The sequence below is a fragment of the Caenorhabditis elegans genome, chromosome X (genome assembly GCF_000002985.6).
Source record: "Caenorhabditis elegans chromosome X".
In the NCBI taxonomy this organism is placed as follows: domain Eukaryota; kingdom Metazoa; phylum Nematoda; class Chromadorea; order Rhabditida; family Rhabditidae; genus Caenorhabditis; species Caenorhabditis elegans.
Genome location: NC_003284.9, coordinates 1,337,717 through 1,357,303, shown reverse-complemented (window position 1 = coordinate 1,357,303; position 19,587 = coordinate 1,337,717). Strand labels below are relative to the sequence as shown.

Here is a 19,587-nt window from a genome sequence, read left to right as displayed (position 1 = left end):
CATAGTGGTTCACTTCAACAACCGGCAATTTGAACAACTCAAATTTGTTCTCAATTTTTTGCATGCATTTTCTTCATGCATTTTAGGGGTATTATTACTTTATCTTGGTATCTTATTTTTCAACTTTATATCGTAAAATCATTTTCAAAAATCAGTGGTATTCATGTCGATTTTCTGGTGGAAAATCTTTACTTATTCTATTTAACTTTTAAACGGATTTTGGAGTTTAAACTTGAGTTCTCAAATTCTGGATTTGCAATGGATTGAAATGTAAGTTTTATTATTGAATCATAAAGTATAGAGTTTTTTCTCTCCCGACTACAGTACCCCAAAAAAATTCTCAGCCTCCCTTGTACTTTTCCATTGGACGCAACTTTTTTCAACAGTCGACAAAAAGAGGAGGAGTTTGTTTAAGAGGTACCGTGTATATAAGGCCATTTGGAACGCTAGAACCTTACATTTTTCAAAAAAATAATTTCATAGCCATTTCAGGTTCCTTCCGTAAGAATTTGATTATTTTTTAATATTATAGAAAAGTCAGTTTTTAAACATATTTAAAAGTAAACTGGGAGTATCAGTATCAGTGAGTTTTCTTTGAAATTACAACTAACAACGTAGAACCGCATTTTATCGATTTTTGATTTTAAAAACATACTATACATATACTTTTAAGACAATAATATTGTCTCATTCTACATACATGCCTACTTATTGTACTTCGCCGCATTTTGTTGGGCAGTTTTTACATTTTTCAATTTCCATCGTATTATTTTTAATTGTTTGTTTAAATAACCTTCTTATACAGCTTAATTTCAGTTGTCATGAAATTTCATCTACTCTTCCTCACATTCTTGTCGCTCATTGTGAGCGGTCGCCTCACAAGCAACCGCGGAGAGCTCCCAACCACGATCAATGAGACCGTCGATGCCGCTTCTCGTAGATCAACGAATGCAACAGAACCGCTTCCGATGACTCTAATCACCAGTAAGTTTAAATTTTTTCTGAGCTAGCGCGCTGATGAATTTTTCAAATACATGTGTGCTATAGGACCTTTCTAAAAATTTTTAAGTTTTGGAAAACTACAAATTTTTCGCTGAAGACTATTGTGATATTTAGATGTAGGATGTCAAAAATCTATAATTCTAAGTTTTCACGCATATACATATATTAAAAATTAAAAGTGTGTAGAACCCCCCCCCCCCCTCCCCTGATACTTTCGGCAATTTTAATTTATTCTGGTCTTTTCGAGGGAGGTCTATAGTAATTTATCTAAACACGACTGATAATTCAGACTCTACTCCCTTTATCAATGACTCTAACATAGCCATCTTGAATCCCGAGTTTGAAAATCTTACAAACTCCTCTGGCTCAGCCTCTCCGACGACATCCGCGATTCCTGCCACTTCAACACGTAAGATTCTCTTTAAATTCCAGAATCGAAAAGTCACTGAGTACATATTCAATGTTTCAGTATCCCCCGGGTCCACTGAAATTTCCATCTCAGAGCTCCCGACAACAGCCTCACCAAGTGAAACTCATTTGATATCCACATTCGAAGAATCGATTCTTTCTTCCAGCACAATCCGTAAGATTAGCTAAGCCTCTACCTTAGAAGAATTTCTGAACACACACCTAATATTTCAGTGTCCCCCAGCTCAACCGAAGCTTTCACCTCAGAGCTCCCAACAACAGAAGCTGCTCCAACTTGTAAAAAAATATTTGTCTTACAACTAGTCGACGAAAGATAAACTATCAAAATATACATTAAATGCTGATAATTTCATAAAAACTGTATTGCAGCTGCTGTGAAAAAAAAAGTTGGCGAAATTTCAGATTTTGTCAAAATTTGGCGTTTTTTTTCGATTTTTTTTTCTCTTTCTATACTGAGCCTCTTCGCGGCGAAAGGGATCAACAGATAACCACTTCAACAAACTCGGCGATTTCGTCACACCGAGAGTGGCTTGGTTTGGAACCAAGTGCAAATTATCTGGCCAAGAAGTACACCGTCTCACGCAGGTCAGAGGTAGTGTCAAATACTCTCTGTCCGGGCGGCTCTAGATTGGCTTAGCAGGTCATTATAGAGTATCTAGAGACACAAACCTTGCTCTAAACAGCAATACCAAGCGCCCCAGTCCTCCGACCTCTGCAAGTGGTACGACAGATCCACAAGCAAATCGGGAGGGGCCATCCAATCTCGGAGTACCCACCACCTGTCACCCGGAACGGTTAAAAGATAGCCTCCGGCCCAAAACAAGGCGAATCGACGCCAGGATTGCGACTTTCAACTGCAGGTCTGTCTCCTCCAACGACAGGCTTGCAGAACTGCTCGAAGAGACGAAGAGAATCAAGTTCGATATTATCGGACTCTCTGAAACAAAAAGAGCAACGGAAATGCATTCAATTGGCTCCGACGGGGTCGGGATCTTTCTAGGATCTCGAAACCCAAATTCTGTTTCAGGAGGGGTCGGCTTCATCGTCAAAAGCACCCTCCTCCCCCGAATCACTGAAGTAGTGTTTATCGATTATCGAATCGGCCTGATCACTTTTAAAGTGAACAGAAAGTGGAAATGCACAGTCATCCAAGTCTATGCGCCCACTGCCGTATCCACACTCGACGAGATCAGCGACTTCTATGAAAAGCTTGAAGATACCTATCACGCTTGCAGAAGCAAGTATAAACTTATAATAGGTGACTTTAATGCTAGAGTCGGAAACAGAAAAGACGAAACCGAGCGCTACATCGGCACTCATGCCATGGAGCCTCGTAACGATACTGGTGAAATTCTCGCAACCTTTTGTGAATCCAATCGTCTATGGCACATCAATTCCCAATTCTATAAACCCATAAATAGACGTTGGACACATGTAAGTCCTGATGGAATGTTCAAACATGAAATCGACCACATCTTGGCCAATGGAAAGTTTGTAACAGATACATCTGTGCTCCCGTCGTTCACGAACGGAAGCGACCACCGTCTCCTCCGAAGTAACATCCATTTCAACATTAATTTGGCGAAACTAGATCAAGTGAAAAGGAGAAAACCCCCGAAAAGAGTCTTGGATAAAGCTACAGCTCTGGCTGTCAGCGCAACAATTACTGCCCCTGCTCATGGAGATATTGATGAGGACTACAAGATCCTTGTCGACTCTCTCAAAACAGCCCAGGATCAATCAGTAATTCAACCATCCAACCACTCCGCCAACCGGCTCTCGAAGGAAACTCGACAAATGCTCTTCAAAAAACGTCTTATGGACAGATCGGACCCAAATTTTAAGTCACTGTCTATAAAATGTAGGGAAGCAGTCGAGAGAGACCATGAGAACTTTGCCAGTGCCCGCCTGCTAAATGCCGCCCAGTCTAGAAAAAGCATGAAGCGAGTAGCCAGGGATTTAAACGAATACAAGTCTTTCATCCCTAGCCTCAAATGCTCTTCGACTGGAGAACGAATCACTTCCCGGGAGAAAATGGAACGGGAGATCGAGATGTTCTATACTTCACTTTTCAGAAGTAGAAAAACACCTCCTCCACCTCAACTACCAACTCCACCTCCCATCATGGCGGAACCACTTCCACCATTTCTTTTTGGAGAAATACGCGCTGCGATCAACTCATTTCCAAATGGAAAAGCAGCTGGAAGTGACAAAATCACCGCAGATTTCTTGAAATCCTGTGGCGACTACGTCATCCGTCTGATCACCGGAAGATTCAATCGGTATCTAGAAAGCGGGAATATCCCCAAGGACTGGAAAACTTCAAAAACCACCCTGATCTTTAAGAAAGGGGATTGTGAAAGTCTGGAGAATTACCGTCCGAGCCGGATTCAGGAGATCTTTTTCAACAATTGATCACATCCACTTAGTCCAACGCTTGCTCGAAGTGGGAAGAGAGTACCAGATCCCACTGACACTTGTTTTTATAGACTTTCAAAAAGCCTTCGACAGTGTCGAACCAGAAGATGTCTGGGATAGTCTTCAGCAGCAAGGAGTGCAAAGGGGATATATCAACCTCCTCCAAGAATGCTACACCGATTGCTCGACCACCTTCACGCCGTTCCATAAAAACGTAACTGTCCCGGTCACACGAGGAGTCAGACAAGGTGACCCAATATCACCAAACCTCTTCTCTGCGTGTCTGGAACATGTTTTCAGACAACTCAACTGGAAACACTTCAAAGGAGATGAACGATACGAAACTGAAGGAATACGTGTGAACGGTCAGAATCTCACCAACCTCCGTTTTGCAGACGACATTGTCCTCGTGGCTCATAATCCGCGAACGGCAAGTCAAATGCTTACGGAACTGGTGGAAAAGTGTAGTAGTGTTGGTCTAAAAATCAACACAGGGAAAACCAAAGTCCTTCGGAACAGGTTTGCCTATAAGAGGAAAGTTGAGATCCGATGCCCAAACACCACCAACATTATCATTGATGATGTCAACGAATACATCTACCTCGGGCGCCAAATAAACGACAGTAACAACTTGTTACCTGAGCTTCATAGAAGACGAAGAGCTGCGTGGGCTGCTTTTACCAACATCAAAAGCACCACGGACCAGATCACCTGCCCACGCCTCCGTGCAAATCTCTTCGACTCTACGGTTCTCCCAGCCCTGACCTACGGCTCTGAAGCTTGGACTTTCACAAAAGAGCTAGCGGAAAGAGTCAGAGTAACCCACGCAGCCCTCGAACGAAAGTTAGTTGGACTCACCTTGACAGAACAACGCAAACGAAACATTCATCGCGAAGAAGTTCGAGAAAAGTCAAAACTCAGAGATCCACTAATACACATAAAAAAGAGGAAACTTGGATGGGCTGGACACGTGGCGAGACGAACGGATGGCCGATGGACAACTCTGATGAACGATTGGTGCCCCCGAGACGAGAAACGACCCGTTGGACGCCCACCGATGAGATGGAATGACTCTTTAAGAAAAGAAGTCACTACGCGAGACGCCTTCGGACAAGTCAAACAACTATGGTCCACCCAAGCAAAGGACCGAAAAGCTTGGAAAGCTGTGATCCGCGCCACAGGCGAAGAACGGATCGACTAAGTATCCTAAGTAAGTACTAAGTAGTAAGTATCTAATTTCTTTTGGGTTATGTCATCGTGTTTTCTTTACGGAACAATATTTTCAAAATTAACAAACTGTGTTTCACACACATCAAATAAAATAAACAAAACTTTATAAATACAGCCGGTAAAAGCAAAAATGGTAAAAATGACGTCACTCATTTGCGCGGTTATTTAAAAATTTTAAAAATAAATCAAAAAAAGTTTAGAAAAAAAATTTTTTTTCAAACAATTTTAGAACACATCATTACAATCCTTTTTTTGAATTTGCTATCGAATTTTTGAAACATTTTTTTTAGAGAAATTACTAATTTTTCGATTTTTTCTAAAACCCAAAAGTAGATAAAAAATATTACATTTTTGACACTAAAATTTTATCATTGATTATTTTGAATTCAGATGAGCGTCAGAGTCAGCGATCGACCTGAATATGACCGCTGCATGCAATATGCTGCCTCAGCTGGATATTGGCTCACCTTTTTCGAAAAGTACCCATACTTGAGTGAAGAGTTACTGGAGTTGCCTGTAAACAAAATTGAGGTTCTCGGAAAAGTGTGCTCAACTTTCGTGAGTTCCCGTTTTTCGGATTTCAGAAAACAGTTTGGTTAACAACACACATTTCAGAGGTGCCAATGGACATCAAAAGGCCGCTGCTGGCTTCCATTGATCGATGTTGAGCCAATTTGCACCAGACTCAGTATTCTTCAAGGCGCTTTGGGGAAATGTTTGAGAAATGTGAGTTTTTATAGAGGGTTAAGAAAAAACCTTAATTTGAAGAAAACCCTTTTATTTGAAATTTGGTTTAGTCAATTTTGGAAATTTAGTGAATTTAGTGTAAATAGGTTCGATCAAAAACTACAAGAATTTTAAACATATTTCATAAAAGTTGAAGTTATGGAAATGTTTTCAGTAGTTTTTCAATTCACAGTGTGCATATATAATATTACTATTTTTAACTGAAAAGTTCTAAGTAACTTCTATAAATGTTAAGTTACATTTTTCTACAAAGTTTTAATTAAAAATTGAAGTTGAATTTAGTTTTTGGGCATTTTTTGGGTTCATATCTTCAAATCTTCAAAAATATGAAACATTTTCGAGTTCTTGCAATATGAAAAATTTGAGGGAAAAATTGTAATATTATCCTAAAAAATACTTAAAAACCATTTTATATTTCAATTTTAACACTGTTTCCAAGAGCCGAAAACTAATTTTCTCGGGCGCTAAATTTTTTAATTTAAAAAAAGTGGGAAGTTTTTTTTTTCAATCGAGTAGGCTGAATTATATACATGATAGTTGAAGGAAATCGGGAATTATGTACTTTTAGTTAATAGCACCCATATTAGAGCTGTTCTTATATGCTTCAAAATATTATTTTTCTGAGAAAAATGCTTATTTTGATTTTTTTTTTCAATTTCTCTGTTCTTGACTGAAATTGACAAAACAAGTGTTTAGTTTGTTTTGTAATTTTTAATATAGAAATCGTTCGCATTTTACTTAACTTACGATTTTCTATAACAGCAATATAAAAATTTGGAAAAGTAATGGCGCTCGACAAAAACCGACAAAACCTATTACTCATCTTAATACTTTTAGTTTTTAAAACTCAACATTAAAACATTAAAATTTAAACATTTCCAGCAAAAGAGAAATGGATACCGAAGTCATACTTACCTCGAACTAATGGTCTCCGATTTCTCAAAGGAGGGAAGATTCAGAAAGTGCATACATATACTATACGAGCCCAATCTACCCAGACAAATTGAAGAGGTTTGCGGGATTGAGGCCCGGCAAAATTATAACAATACGGATTACGAATTATTACGAGTTTTCCACTGCATTGGTGCACCTGCATATGTTCTCGAGGATTACGAGTAATTTTTTAAATTTTGAAAGAAGTCAAAACCAAACAAGAAATTAATAAAAACAAACAGAAAATTTAAAGTTTTCTGGAATTCCAAATTTCAACCTATAAAAATCTTTAACACTTTCTGAAAACCAAGTTTTTTTAACGCTCAAATTTATGTTCTTGAAACCAAAAAAATCATTCTATGTCTGAAAAAAACTGACAAAAAACTTTAAAAAATATATTTCTTTTAAAATCACGTTTTGTTTTATTATCCAAATTTGTTTGAAACTAAGAGTTCTATCAATCTATTCAAGTTTTGGAAAAAAACTTTCAAACATTTTTTTTCAGAATACCAATTTAAAAAAACCGTCCAAAAATCGTTTCAAATTTGAGTTTTTGAACTTTAAAACCAAAAAAATAGCAAAAAAATGCCAAAAAAAAAGACGAAAAATGTTTCAGATTTTTAATATAATTTCAAACTTTTTCTATGTGTGTTTTTGATGCCAAAAAATATTTTATTTTTCAAAAAAAAAAGCAACAAAAAATCGTTTCAAATTCGATTTTTTGGAATTTGAAACCAAAAATTGTTTTTAATTAATTTCTTGGCGAAATACCAAAAAAAATGTTTTAAAAAACTTGAAAACCCAATTACTTAAAACTAAATAAAAACCACATTCTTTGTGAAAAATGAAAACAAGAAAATATCAACAAAATTTTTGACCAGAAACAATATTTTCCCATACATTTTCGAATACTCAAAACTGTTTTTTTTTTTCAAATTTATAATTACCGGAAAATCTATTTTTCATGAAAAAAAAAATCACAAATATCCGGTACGAAATACAAAAAAAAAATTTCCAAGTTTCCATAATTTCCAAAATTCCAATTTTTTATTTTTCCAGCTTTCCTTTGTCTCAGACTTTTAATCGTTTCAATTGTATGTTTCTATGTTAAAATAATGTTTCTCAACAACGTTTTTTATTCCCAGAACTGTCCCCAAAATTTTGTATAATCCCGTTTTCCTTTCTGCGTTGCAGTTTCTTATTATTTTCTTCTATATTTCCGTAATAAAATTATTTTGTTTGAATTCAATTTTTTTTTCTGAAAATTCACACAGAAATATGTTTGAAATTCCGATTGGACAATAATTAAAGCCCTTTGTTATAAATCAAATGAATTTAGTTATCATTCTAGTTTCCAAATGAAAGAAAAATATTTCCTCAATTTTTCTTCGGGCTCGAAGAAAAACAATTTTTCTTTTCAGCATAACGGCATTTTTGGCATATGCCGCGAATTTTAAAATCGGCATTATAGGAGTACTTTAATAATGTATAGAGCATGATCATTGTAGAAGTGGAAATTGGAAATTAAAATGCTAATTTTTAAAAAAAATTTGGTTTATACCAAAATTTTAAAAACTCTTGAGCTTCTGAAAATTTTTAACACGCTCTGAAAATTGGATGCATTTCAAGAACATTTTGAGAAATTAGTGGAATGTTGTAGAATGCTTCAGAAATTCAAATATAATAGTTAGGACTACCTAGATTCAGAAAGACCAGACGCCATGCTAACAACTGCTTTTCTCCAAACTATTTCAGTAATTCTAAAATTTGACTTTCTTCAAATCTTCATAAGCTTGGCGAACGTGATCAAAAACTTCAGGCTGTTATGCTTTCAATGAGCAGTTTTCTGATTTGAGTTTCATTGCACAAAAGTCCCCATTCAAAAATTGCACTGTGATGAGCATTTGGGCTGCCATAACCATTTTTATATAGGTCCTCTTCCTCTCTCCCCCCTGCGTCTCTCGCAATAGAGTGTTGTCTGCAAACCGTTCGATAATTCTTGCGGTGCAAAGTTTTTTCTTGTTTTCTGTTTTCAAATCCTCGTTGTTTTCATCTTTTCTGCTCGTTTCTTTTTTCCATAATTGAAAACTGTTTATTGAAAAAAAAACAATTCAGCAGCGTCCAAGCGTTTGCTATCCGGCAGAGTTCTTTCTGTTCTTGAAGACGATGCTGCCAAAACGGATAATGTATTTCTGCTAGAAGTTCTTGCTCACAATGAAGATACATCTGCCGTTCACTACTAGTACAATTTTGAAGATTATTTGATTATTAACAGTTTAATTTTTATTACCAGAAGCAGAATAACATGAAGATGTGCTCATGCTGAAACATCGGTCAATTTTTTGATATCCAAAGGTTTGCGGCTATTTTGTGATGTCTGCAAACAAAATATACATTATTGAAAACCCTTTAAAATTTCCACAAACACCAATATGAAGCATCATCACCATTTTCGAGCCACCTTCGCTCTTGAAGGAGCCCACGCATATGTTTCTCAGAAGTTCTATGTATTCAAGCGTGTAATCACCATTATCACACCCCAACGGACAATAATTAACGAAATACATGTTTCAGAAAATGTCAGCTACAAAGCTACAATTTCTTTAAGTTTCAGATTTGCATATTGGTTTTTGAACAATAACTGCTTACAAAGATTTTTAAAGGCATGAAACATAAAACTGAAGATACAAATAATAATTAGTGTCAAAAACAGAGAAAGCTATGCACAGAGATGAAAATGAGTTAGTCCCAATTTTTTCACCTAGGGAAGCGTTTTCGAAACTTGAGAAACTACTGAAAATTTTAAACAAACTTTTTGTTCTTCTGACTTTTGAAAACTTTGTTAATAGTACTGGAACGGTCCAAATCAGATGCCAATTATCTTTTAATTCATTATATGTTTAAAAACTTTAAAATTGTCAAAAGTGAGAGTTATTGAGACAAATTGTTTTAGTAGGTGAATCTTGCAAAAAAACGCATGGCTAATAGAAACTACAACTGTGTTTCTACTACCAGCAACGCCAAACTAACAGAATATAGGTAAACGGTATTGAAATGTTGTATGAAATTTATCAAATAATTTTTTTTATTATTTGTTCCCCTTTTACAAGATATTTCAATAGATCAAAGACCTGGCGCTCAAGATGGAGAAAAATTCCAAAATAAGCATTTTAGACGGATTATCAATCGAATATGTATTCGGATTACAATCACCCTTATCAATTTCTAATCTCCATCTTGGTGAATACATTTTTCATTTGGTTTTCAGTCCGGATTATCTACAGTAGTGTCATGTGAAGAGATTTTTTGTGAAGATGGCCAAGTGGTAAAATGGGCAGGTGGCAGCGAATCGGTTCATCGGTCCGTCGGTGACCCGTAAAGTTTCAGTACTGCTTTCAAAACAATGATGTAGTTACAGTTCCATTTCTCCAAATTCTTGTATCAGATTTTTTTGAAAATTGAGAGCAATGTAGCAAACGTTATGAGATTTTCCTGAGTTTTTCGAAAGTTTTGCCAAAAATTCCTAATTCTTCGAAAAGTGTCAATATTTTGTGATTTAAAGTAGCATTAAATTGTGTAGTTGCAAAGTTTTCAGGTTGACACACCATTAATCAACGCTTAAACGTGCAACTAAGGAATACGGTAACCTGCCAGAAAAAATTATAAAGCATTTAAAAAGGAAAAACATTTTAATATGCGTCCTAATAGTTCAAAATAGGTGTTTTCTTCAAACAAAATGTTGACTCCACAAATATAATCTTCATAGAAACTTCTCAATAGTTTTTCAAAAGTTGTTTGCCGGTAGATCACGGTTTGTGGAGGAGAGATTTAAAAATCATTTCATCGTGTTAAAAAATAATTTTTGTTCAAACTCAAAAGTGGTGAATACTCAGTTCTCACCTATTTTTTTTTGGAAGTCGTTGAACAAAAAAATTTTTCACTTCAATTTTGTGGTTAAATTATGTTAAAACATTTTCATATTCCATTACTGCTGGAATTCGAACATGCGACAGTAAATTAAACATCAATTTTATTATTTACTCTCCACTTTAAAATTGTTTTAATTCAGGTGAAAAAATAGAGTACTTTTAATACTGAATAATTTTAGTACTAAAATAAAATCTTTGTATATGGCTTTAAAAGACCAAATTCTGAAAAGTAATCTCTTGAGAATTGCTAAAAAAATTACCGAATTCTAACCAAAATCTCAGTTTTTACCAATTTTCCCGTGATGTAAATGTTATTCAGCTTCCCAAAAAACAAAACTTTATCAAATTGGGATTCGCAACTTTGAAAAAAATGCACCGTAATAGTGAATACAAATTATTTTCTCTGTCCTGTGCAAAACGAAAGTTAAAGTTCCAGCTTTTTTTCATATGCCTTGTGATCTATCCACCTTTGCTCTTGAAGTTGAGAATAAGTCAAAGCGTGTAATCTTCATACAGCTCGTCGGATAATTGCTCTAAAATTACAAGTTTCAGAAAAAGTTGACTACAATATTTCTAGCGAAACTACGGGGTTTTTATTAGATGTATTTTCAGACTAAGAGACTTCTAACATCACACATCAACAAGTATGCAAAAGTTGCACGTACAGCTCTAATGCTTCTAATGCTCTTATCTGAGCTCCGTGAGCTCTGCGAAATGTGCTCAGTTTTTGATTAGAGTGTACCGTACAAAAATACATATTAAACAGAATCCGGACGAGAAAAGCCCGAATTTATCCGGTTTGCTATCAATACTTTTTACTTATGTGAGATACATTAAGAGCTGCAAAACGTTCCAGAACATCAAAGCCATGACGCACGAAATGAAGAAAAATTCCGAAATAAACATTTGAGACGGATTATCAGAGGAATATGTATTCGGATTACAATCGCCCTTATCAATTTCTAATCTCCATTTAGTTGAATACACTTTTTATTTGATTTTCAGCCAGGATTATTCGAAACAAAATCATGCGAGGAAATTTTCAGGCAGATTACAGTCGGAAAATAATCTCATACAAATACCCGTTGTTTCAGTTTCAGATATGTGTGATTCTCACGTAGACGGTGAAACTTAGACATGTTGAATTGAAAAAGCGGTACCTAACCAATAATGAAGCCAAAACTGTAAACCTGCAGAGCTGCAAAACTGTCCATATATATATATATATATATAGGATAACCTAAGGCTTCCAGCACAAGCGCCAAAACTTCTTCGACTGCCATGCGCCGCGAGTGTGCGGTGCGGAACTCGAAAAGTGTCTTCCCATGAAAGCCCTACAAATATCATTTACCACGCACAGAACCATGAAGGATCCAATAAAATTAACTGGAACTTTTTTTTTTTAAATATCGTCTGTTTTCAGAATCTCATCAAGTGGTTTGTTAACCTCAAATAATTTTTTTAACGTAAAATTTCCACTGTACAAATCAATAAGGAGTTTACCCTCCTCCCCACACACACTTCATCCTAATTTGGCGGAAGGGCTCAGCTGCCCTGCGCGAATGACATTGTGTGGATAAATGTATATGGCCAAGAAATCGAGATTCGGAAAGGGGCAAGATTTTTTGACAGGGAAAAAAATTGAAGTTGCAGTAGTAGAGTGTAGAAATTTATTTGTCGGGGTTAAAACGAAGATGTTGGGTTGGAAACCGCTAACCGTTGGGTATTTGACCAGAATTTTGTGGATAAAATTATCTGCTCGAAAAATAGTCTAAAAATTCCTATAATTTTGATGATGTTCCTATAAGTGTTGAGCAGCAACGTTTTTCAAAATACACCCCATATTTAAATTCAAAACTGGTAGCTTTTGATGTGGAACTCCGAAGTTGGGAAAAATCATACTTTTAGTTTTTCATAAACTTTTTTAAGTCTTCCAAGGATGACAGGCATGAATTTTTTTTGCAAAAAATAGGCTACCTTCTAGCTTACCAATGTTCCCACAAATGAGCCCATGGGCGGAGCAAAATTACAGATTCTAGAGACTCGAGATTCCAGACAAATAATCAGCGAGTGACTGTAAGACAGAGATAAAAGGGGTATCAGGGGTGGAGCTGAAAATGTCTGAAAAGGGGGTGGAGCTAATTAGCGCAGTATAAAATGTAAGAAAATTCTGTTAGAGGTAAGTGATAGATTATCACACAATTGCTACTCGTCCGACTTCATCCCTCACTGCTTCAGCCGCTTCAGCCGCTTCCGCCATGAACACCTTCTTCTTTCTTGCTGTACTCCTGGTCTTCTGCTCAGCCGAGCAAATGACTGCCAAGAAGTTCTCAACCAAGACGTCATCTCCGATCCCGGAACTCCAGGAAGTCTTCGCAACCGTTGCAGCCGACGAGTTTCCATTCCACAAGGCTAATACCCAGCCGCTGGCTATCTACTTGAACATCAGCACCCCCCAAGACTGTATCCACAAGATCTTCAGAATGACGATCTCCTTCTGCTCCCAAGTGGAATGCCAGAACATGGAGGGTTGGTTTTAATCCAGTTAATTTAATTTTAAAACTAAAAATCTTATTTTACAGCAATGCAGAAGATCTGCAACACCACCACACCAACCATCAAACACGTCGGGGAGCTCTGCTGCCCCGAGTTTTTTGAGCAGGTCAAAGACGACTTCGTCACCCTGCTCTGATCAATGCTCCATCGTTCACTCTCCGTTTGCCCAGTTGTCCGATCTCCACTCCGTTTACACTACCTTCAAATATCCCCCACCTCGAAAAATAATTTTCTACCTTACTCTCTCAAATTTCATTGTAACTGTGTGAACTCTTGTTAATAAAAAAAAAGAAAAGAAAATGTGCGAAGTCGCACTTTGTTGGTTTGTTGCATAATAAAATACTACATGGCTTCGGAATAATAAAAGAAAATCAAAGGATTACTGGATTTGTTTCAGATTAGTCTCTGCTCAGATTCGGATGCCCATGTTCTGCTATACATCTTGAAATCTTGAAATCCTTTCAAGATTTGATTCTTCACTTTTTCAGGTTCCAGGAAATCAGAATTGAATTGAATTGAATTTGAGTTTATTTAACTAAAAGAAGAGAAATAAACAAATAAAACGAGACGAACCCTAAAAGAGTTCAACTCGAGTAAAAGTTACAACAAAAAAAAAATAAAAAGATAATAGGGAACAAGAGTAAAGGGGCGAAAGATGGGAATGGAGGTAAAAGTGTAGTTATAACCGGGGGATGTTGAGATCAATAAATTCACAGAACTGATATGGGGACATAAAAACCGTAACATTTTTGAATAAATTGTTCCAGACTGGGATGATAAGAGCAAAGAAATGCGTGGAGCATTTGTCCTTCCTAACTAAAATCATTGGGTGCCTATTAGAACTAGAGAAAGTAACAAATTGTCTAAGGTTAGAAAAATGAGAGGTACCTGTTAACAGTCTATACAGTACTTTCAATTGAGCCTTAATTCTATTGTGTCTGGTGGAGTGGAGCTCCATTATACTGAGTCGATTTTCATAAGATGAGAATTTTGTATTGCATCTTTGAAGAACGCGCTTGGTAAAGTGCCTTAAAGGTTGTTCAAGTTTTGCTGAAAGCACTGAGTTTGAGTGGGGAGCATAGACTTCAGAGCAATAATTCATAATGGGAGCAACATAAGTTTTATAAAGGTGGGCGTAGAACTTTGGGGAATTGGAGGAGAATGCTTTGAGAATTTGTTTAGACCTAAGCATGGCTAGGCAACTAACTTTAACTATGTGGTGTTCAAACTTTAGCTTGCAATCAGTAATTAGACCTAAGTCTCGAACAGTAGAGGATGGGGTAATGGGGACACCATCAACAGAATATGATTGGTTTTTGTTACGAGTGCCAAGAGCTAGCAACGCAGATTTAGTTGGAGCTAAAGGAAGTTCATTTAACTTGGACCAACTAACTATAATATCAATGGAGTTTTGTATTATAGTAGGATCAGTGTGAAAAATTTTAACGTCATCAGCAAAACAGGAAATATTTATGGTGGGAGCTAGGTCAATCAATAAATTATTAATAAAAAGAATGAAAAGTAAAGGCCCTGAAACAGAGCCTTGTGGGACACCTGAAGAGATGGGATAGGAGTTTTTCGAAACAAATTTGTTGATTTTGACGGAGAAAGTTCTGTTTTCAAGAAATTCCTTGTACCAGGAACAAGTTAAAGAATCGAGACCAAACTTAGCAAGTTTTCCTAAGAGAATGCTATGTGAAACTTTATCAAATGCCTTAGCAAAGTCGAAAAAGATGATATCGAGAGATTTTTCCTTCTTTAGAAGGGAATGGTAGAGAGAAACAGATCGAACTAATGATGAAGGACAACTTCTGTAGTGGAGGAACCCATGTTGATGGGGGGGGGGGGGGGGGGTGGGGCAGAAGATGGCCAAAATCAGCGCGAATTCGAGAGCATATAATACGCTCCATAACACGAACAAAGGGGTCAGTGAGGCTTATCGGGCGGTAGTTGCTGGGGGAAGAAGGATTACCTTTTTTGGGTATTGGTATGATTATTGCCTTTTTCCAGCAGTCAGGGATTTTAGAATCGGCAAATGATTGTTTGTATATAATGGATAGAGGGAAAGCAAGAGGAGTAGCACATTTCTTGAGCACTAGATAATTGGCGCAGTGTGGGGAAAAACCACATTTAGGGGGAAGCTTCGACAATACGCTTTCAATCATATAAGGCTGAAATGAGTCTAAATGAAGAGATGTGGATGTTTGATTCTGAAGAGAGGAATGGGATGTGGGTGAAGGACTATGTAGAGAATTTTGAGACTGGCTGGAATCGTCAGAGTAGTGCGAGGCGAAGATTTTAGCAAAAATTTCGCTTTTCTCTGAATCATTGACAATGGATTTATTGTCAAGGATGATGGATGGAACAAGGTTCTGAGATTTGAGGCGACTATTAATAAGACGCCTTATTTTGGTAAAATTTGAGTTGGCAATTATATCGTTTTCAAAACGGCGCACGTATTTTCTAAAGTTCCGATAAAGTTTTCGGTATTTAGATTGCGCGGTTTTAATAATTTCAAATGTGCATTTACGTGATAGAATAAGCTTGCTGATTTTATTCCTTAGTCGCTTCAGTTTTCGATGAATGTTGTGATAAGGTGAAGGAGACTTAGAGACACTAATTGACTTAGTGGGACAGTGTAGAGTAAGGAGGTTGTTAAGAATCGAAAGTAGGCGATCAAATTTTTCCGAAACGGATTTTTGAGAGCAGAATTCGAAGTCCCAGTTAACACGCGCTCTGTTGAGGAGGGGGAAGTTGCATTTTTTATAGTCAAACATGGGAGAACTATTGGAGTCTTGGGAAGTAGGACACGGAGAGTCTATAGGGGAGAGGATAGGAATCTTGAAACTAACCGAAAGGTGGTCGGAATTCAGAAGAGCTGGCTGAGGGGAGAGATGGAGGATAGAGATATCAGCTGAGCAGGCCACTAAGTCAAGAATGTTGCTGGAGGAGGCAGATAATCTGGTGGGAAATTGAACTTTTTGGGAAAGGTTGATGGAGCTGAGAAAAGAAGCAAATGGGTGTAAGGATGAATTGGCGGAGGACCAATTAATTTGTGGGAAATTGAGATCCCCAGCAAGTATCGTGCGACTAAGAGGAATATAACTCTCAAGATGAGCTATAAGAGCAGCGTTTTCAGAGACAGAGCAGCAGGGAGGTCGGTATATCAGAAATATGGATAAAGGGGAAGATGCTGAAGATGCTGGTTCAGCGTTGTGTATATCGAAAGCTAGAATTTCACAGCGATGTTTGGGGTAATGGGTTTCAAAATTAATATCGCGGAGTGTTATGTTTAAAGAAGACTTGTGCATGACAGCAACTCCACCACCAGACACCTTAGAATGAAGCTCAGGATTACGGTCTAATCTTAAGAATGACATATTAGGAGCATTGAAGAGACTAGAAGGTACGATATTACTAAGAAAAGTTTCTGTAAGAAGGAGTATATCTATGTCAGAAGAAGCAAAAAACTCTTTTAGCATAATTATCTTAGGAAGGGCTGATACTCCACGAACATTGGCAAGAGAGAAATTAATATTCTTAATTTTATGTATGACGTGATTATCGATTTTTGGAGAGAGAGGGAGAGAAGAGGGGGGGAGGGAAAAAGAGAAAGAGGAGGATTGCGAAATCCGCTTGGGAGATGTTTGAGGAATTGAATTGTGAGAAAGATTGGAATTGATAGAGGAAAGTAATAAAGAGGAAGTAGAAGATAAGTTATTCTTTAGAGGGCTGAAGTTTGAGAGATGCGAAAAACCTGGGGTTTGGGGTTTTTCACGTAAGAAATATCCTTCATAATATAAACTGACTTGCCGGCTTTCAAATTCTCATCATACACATACTTCCTTGACTTTCTCAATTCAGTGAGCTCGTCGGGCATCAGATCCCGCCGGAGACGAGGCATCAGGAAGATTGACGTGATGCCGCGCTCTTCTTTCTTGTGCTTGTTGAAGCCAGCGTTGAAGGTATCACGGTCAAGTTCAGATTGGAACCCAATCTTGAGCGGTCGGCAGTCGGCTTTGCACTCGTGGCGGTAGCAATGGGTAGGCATCGGAAGATTGTATTTTCGAGAGAAATATTGGAGCATGTTGTAGTTAGACTGGTTTTGATGCGGGTCATGTCTGTTGTCTGGAAGTCGCTCCATTACTGATCTCATAGACTTACGTTCTATCTGAGAGGTGGTGCGGGAAAAATCCCGCATTTCTTTGGTGTTGCGGACAGCGGACTTGAGCACGGCAGCGTACGATGGTTGAGCAGGAGTAGAGACAGTAACAGTCGTTGGAGTAGAATGATTAGGTGACGAGAATGGCACGATGTCAGAATAAGAGATGGGATCAAGCAAGGCAGGAACAGGAGCACATTGCGGAATCGACGAGAAAATATCCTCAGCGAGCTCCTTAGCAGAGGACGAAGAAACAAGAGCTGAGTGAAGATTATTTACCAACTCCGTAAGAAGAACTACATGCTCATGAAGAGCTTTGTAGTCTTTATAATTGGTCAAAAGAGGAGGATCTTCATCAGACGCTTCCGATCGAGCTCTTTTCTTCTTATTAGCACCCATTGCAATAAAATCGATAATTGGTGTCGAGAGAGGGGAGAGAGGGGTCACCGTCCACAACGCGAGAAAGAGGGTGGAATGAGAAAGAGGGTGGAATGAGAAAGAGGGTGGAATGAGAAAGAGGGTGGAATGAATTAATTTCTGAAATAAGTTTTACAACTTCACTGAAGCCCCTTTGTAAAATTTGGAAATATGCAAACTTTGAGATCGTAAAGCAAAATTTCTTTAATACTATCTCTTTTAACATTGCATAAGAACAAATATTTTCAGCTCCAGTCCCTGATATTCCTTTTAGTTGTTCGAACTGCAACCTTGAAATCAAAAAAGGTTTCAAGATTACAATCTCCATGCTTACTGACAGATTCCACGAGATTGAAAATGTAGATAAAGGTTTCCCAAGGGAGAATAGTCTCCTTGCGCGATAGAAACCCACAAATTTTCAAAAATTACCAATATCAAAAATACCAAAAAAAATCGTTTTTTTTTTTCATCATACCAACTAAAAATAGCATTTTTGAAAGAGACTTGTCGTTTTTTTTGGTCCAAAGAAACAAAAAAAACCAAAATATTCATTTTTGCCAAAAAAAAACAAATTCCTGGTGAGTACTGGTGAGTACATGACTACTTAAACAAGAAAGACTAATCGGTGCACTTCTTAGACCTGAATAAAGTTGTGCCTTGTAAGAGTTGTCTGGAGGACTTAGAAACTCTTGTGAAGACGTACAACAAAATTGCCAAAACTTTCAGGGAGAGCCTGTATACTCAATTTTTAACTTTTTGCTGTTTTGTTTTCAATTTTTGAGATAGAAATATGAAATTGTAGTTACAGATGCTTTATGGTATGCTGGATCAGAAATGTACCAGATACCTCAAATGTTGAGAGTCTTATAGCAGTTGTGCACCCTGTATCACTCCGAAACCCGATATATTGTAACTGAAATTGGCTCATATTTCATGAGATTTTACCAATATTTAGATAACATTGATTTTTCTGAATTCGAATTCATTTTACTTCAAGAAGAAAACCAACAAAACAATAATACAAAAGAAGAATTTGTTAAATAAACGAATGAAACGGGGCAAACCCCAAAAGAGTTCAACTCGAGTAAATTCATTTTCAAATGTAATTTGTCCATACTTTGTTGGTTCATACAACTTTAAATAAGGAAGTTCATATTAATGTAGAAATATTTTGCTCTGAATGTTTAAATGGCAGAATGAAACTGTACCTTTTTTTGAATTCAGACACACTGAATTCTATATCAGTATTGATTTTCTACAGTTCGCAAATGTGCTTAACTTCCAAAATGAAGGCGGAGGGGACATAACAGTTGGACTAGAAGTAAGTACGGTTCAAATTTTTTGCTAGACTATGTCAAATTTTACATTGTCATGTGTTATGTACACTCGAAGTATTTGAAAATATGTGCAGAACAACAATAACAGTATAGTGTGAACTTTCTAATTTTCCATCAATTGAATTTTAGCTGATAAGAATAAGAGGAGCGGTAATTAGACATATGATTGAAGTTTGATCAGGGAAGAACATAAAAAGGTGGGCGGCAAACCACTTTTTTAGCAAGTCGGCAAATTGTCAAAATTGAAATTTTCGGCAAATTGGCAAGCCGGCAAATTGCCGGAATTTGAAATTTCCGGCAAATCGGCCATCCGGCAATTTGGCGATTTGCTGAAGGGCCCACCTTTGAGAACTGTGTCGTTATTTAGAAATTTGTGTATATCTGTATATGTATATATATGTATACATATTGTGTATTGTGAACATGT

General features: G+C 37.1%; 1 protein-coding gene and 1 pseudogene across 2 annotated transcripts; both read left to right on the top strand.

The window, feature by feature from the left end:
• Positions 1-821: 821 nt before the first annotated feature.
• On the top strand, positions 822-6,751 carry F21E9.6 (annotated as a pseudogene). The gene is made up of 7 exons: positions 822-984; positions 1,250-1,411; positions 1,472-1,585; positions 1,645-1,707; positions 5,470-5,637; positions 5,695-5,805; positions 6,709-6,751. Coding segments are annotated over exons 1-7 (824 nt in total).
• Positions 6,752-12,882: 6,131 nt separating this feature from the next.
• On the top strand, positions 12,883-13,546 carry ins-39 (INSulin related). Its single transcript, NM_075846.6, has 2 exons — positions 12,883-13,217; positions 13,271-13,546. Exons 1-2 carry the CDS (start codon positions 12,947-12,949, stop codon positions 13,378-13,380), a joined length of 381 nt encoding a protein of 126 aa, NP_508247.1. The 5' UTR covers positions 12,883-12,946; the 3' UTR covers positions 13,381-13,546.
• Positions 13,547-19,587: the final 6,041 nt, after the last annotated feature.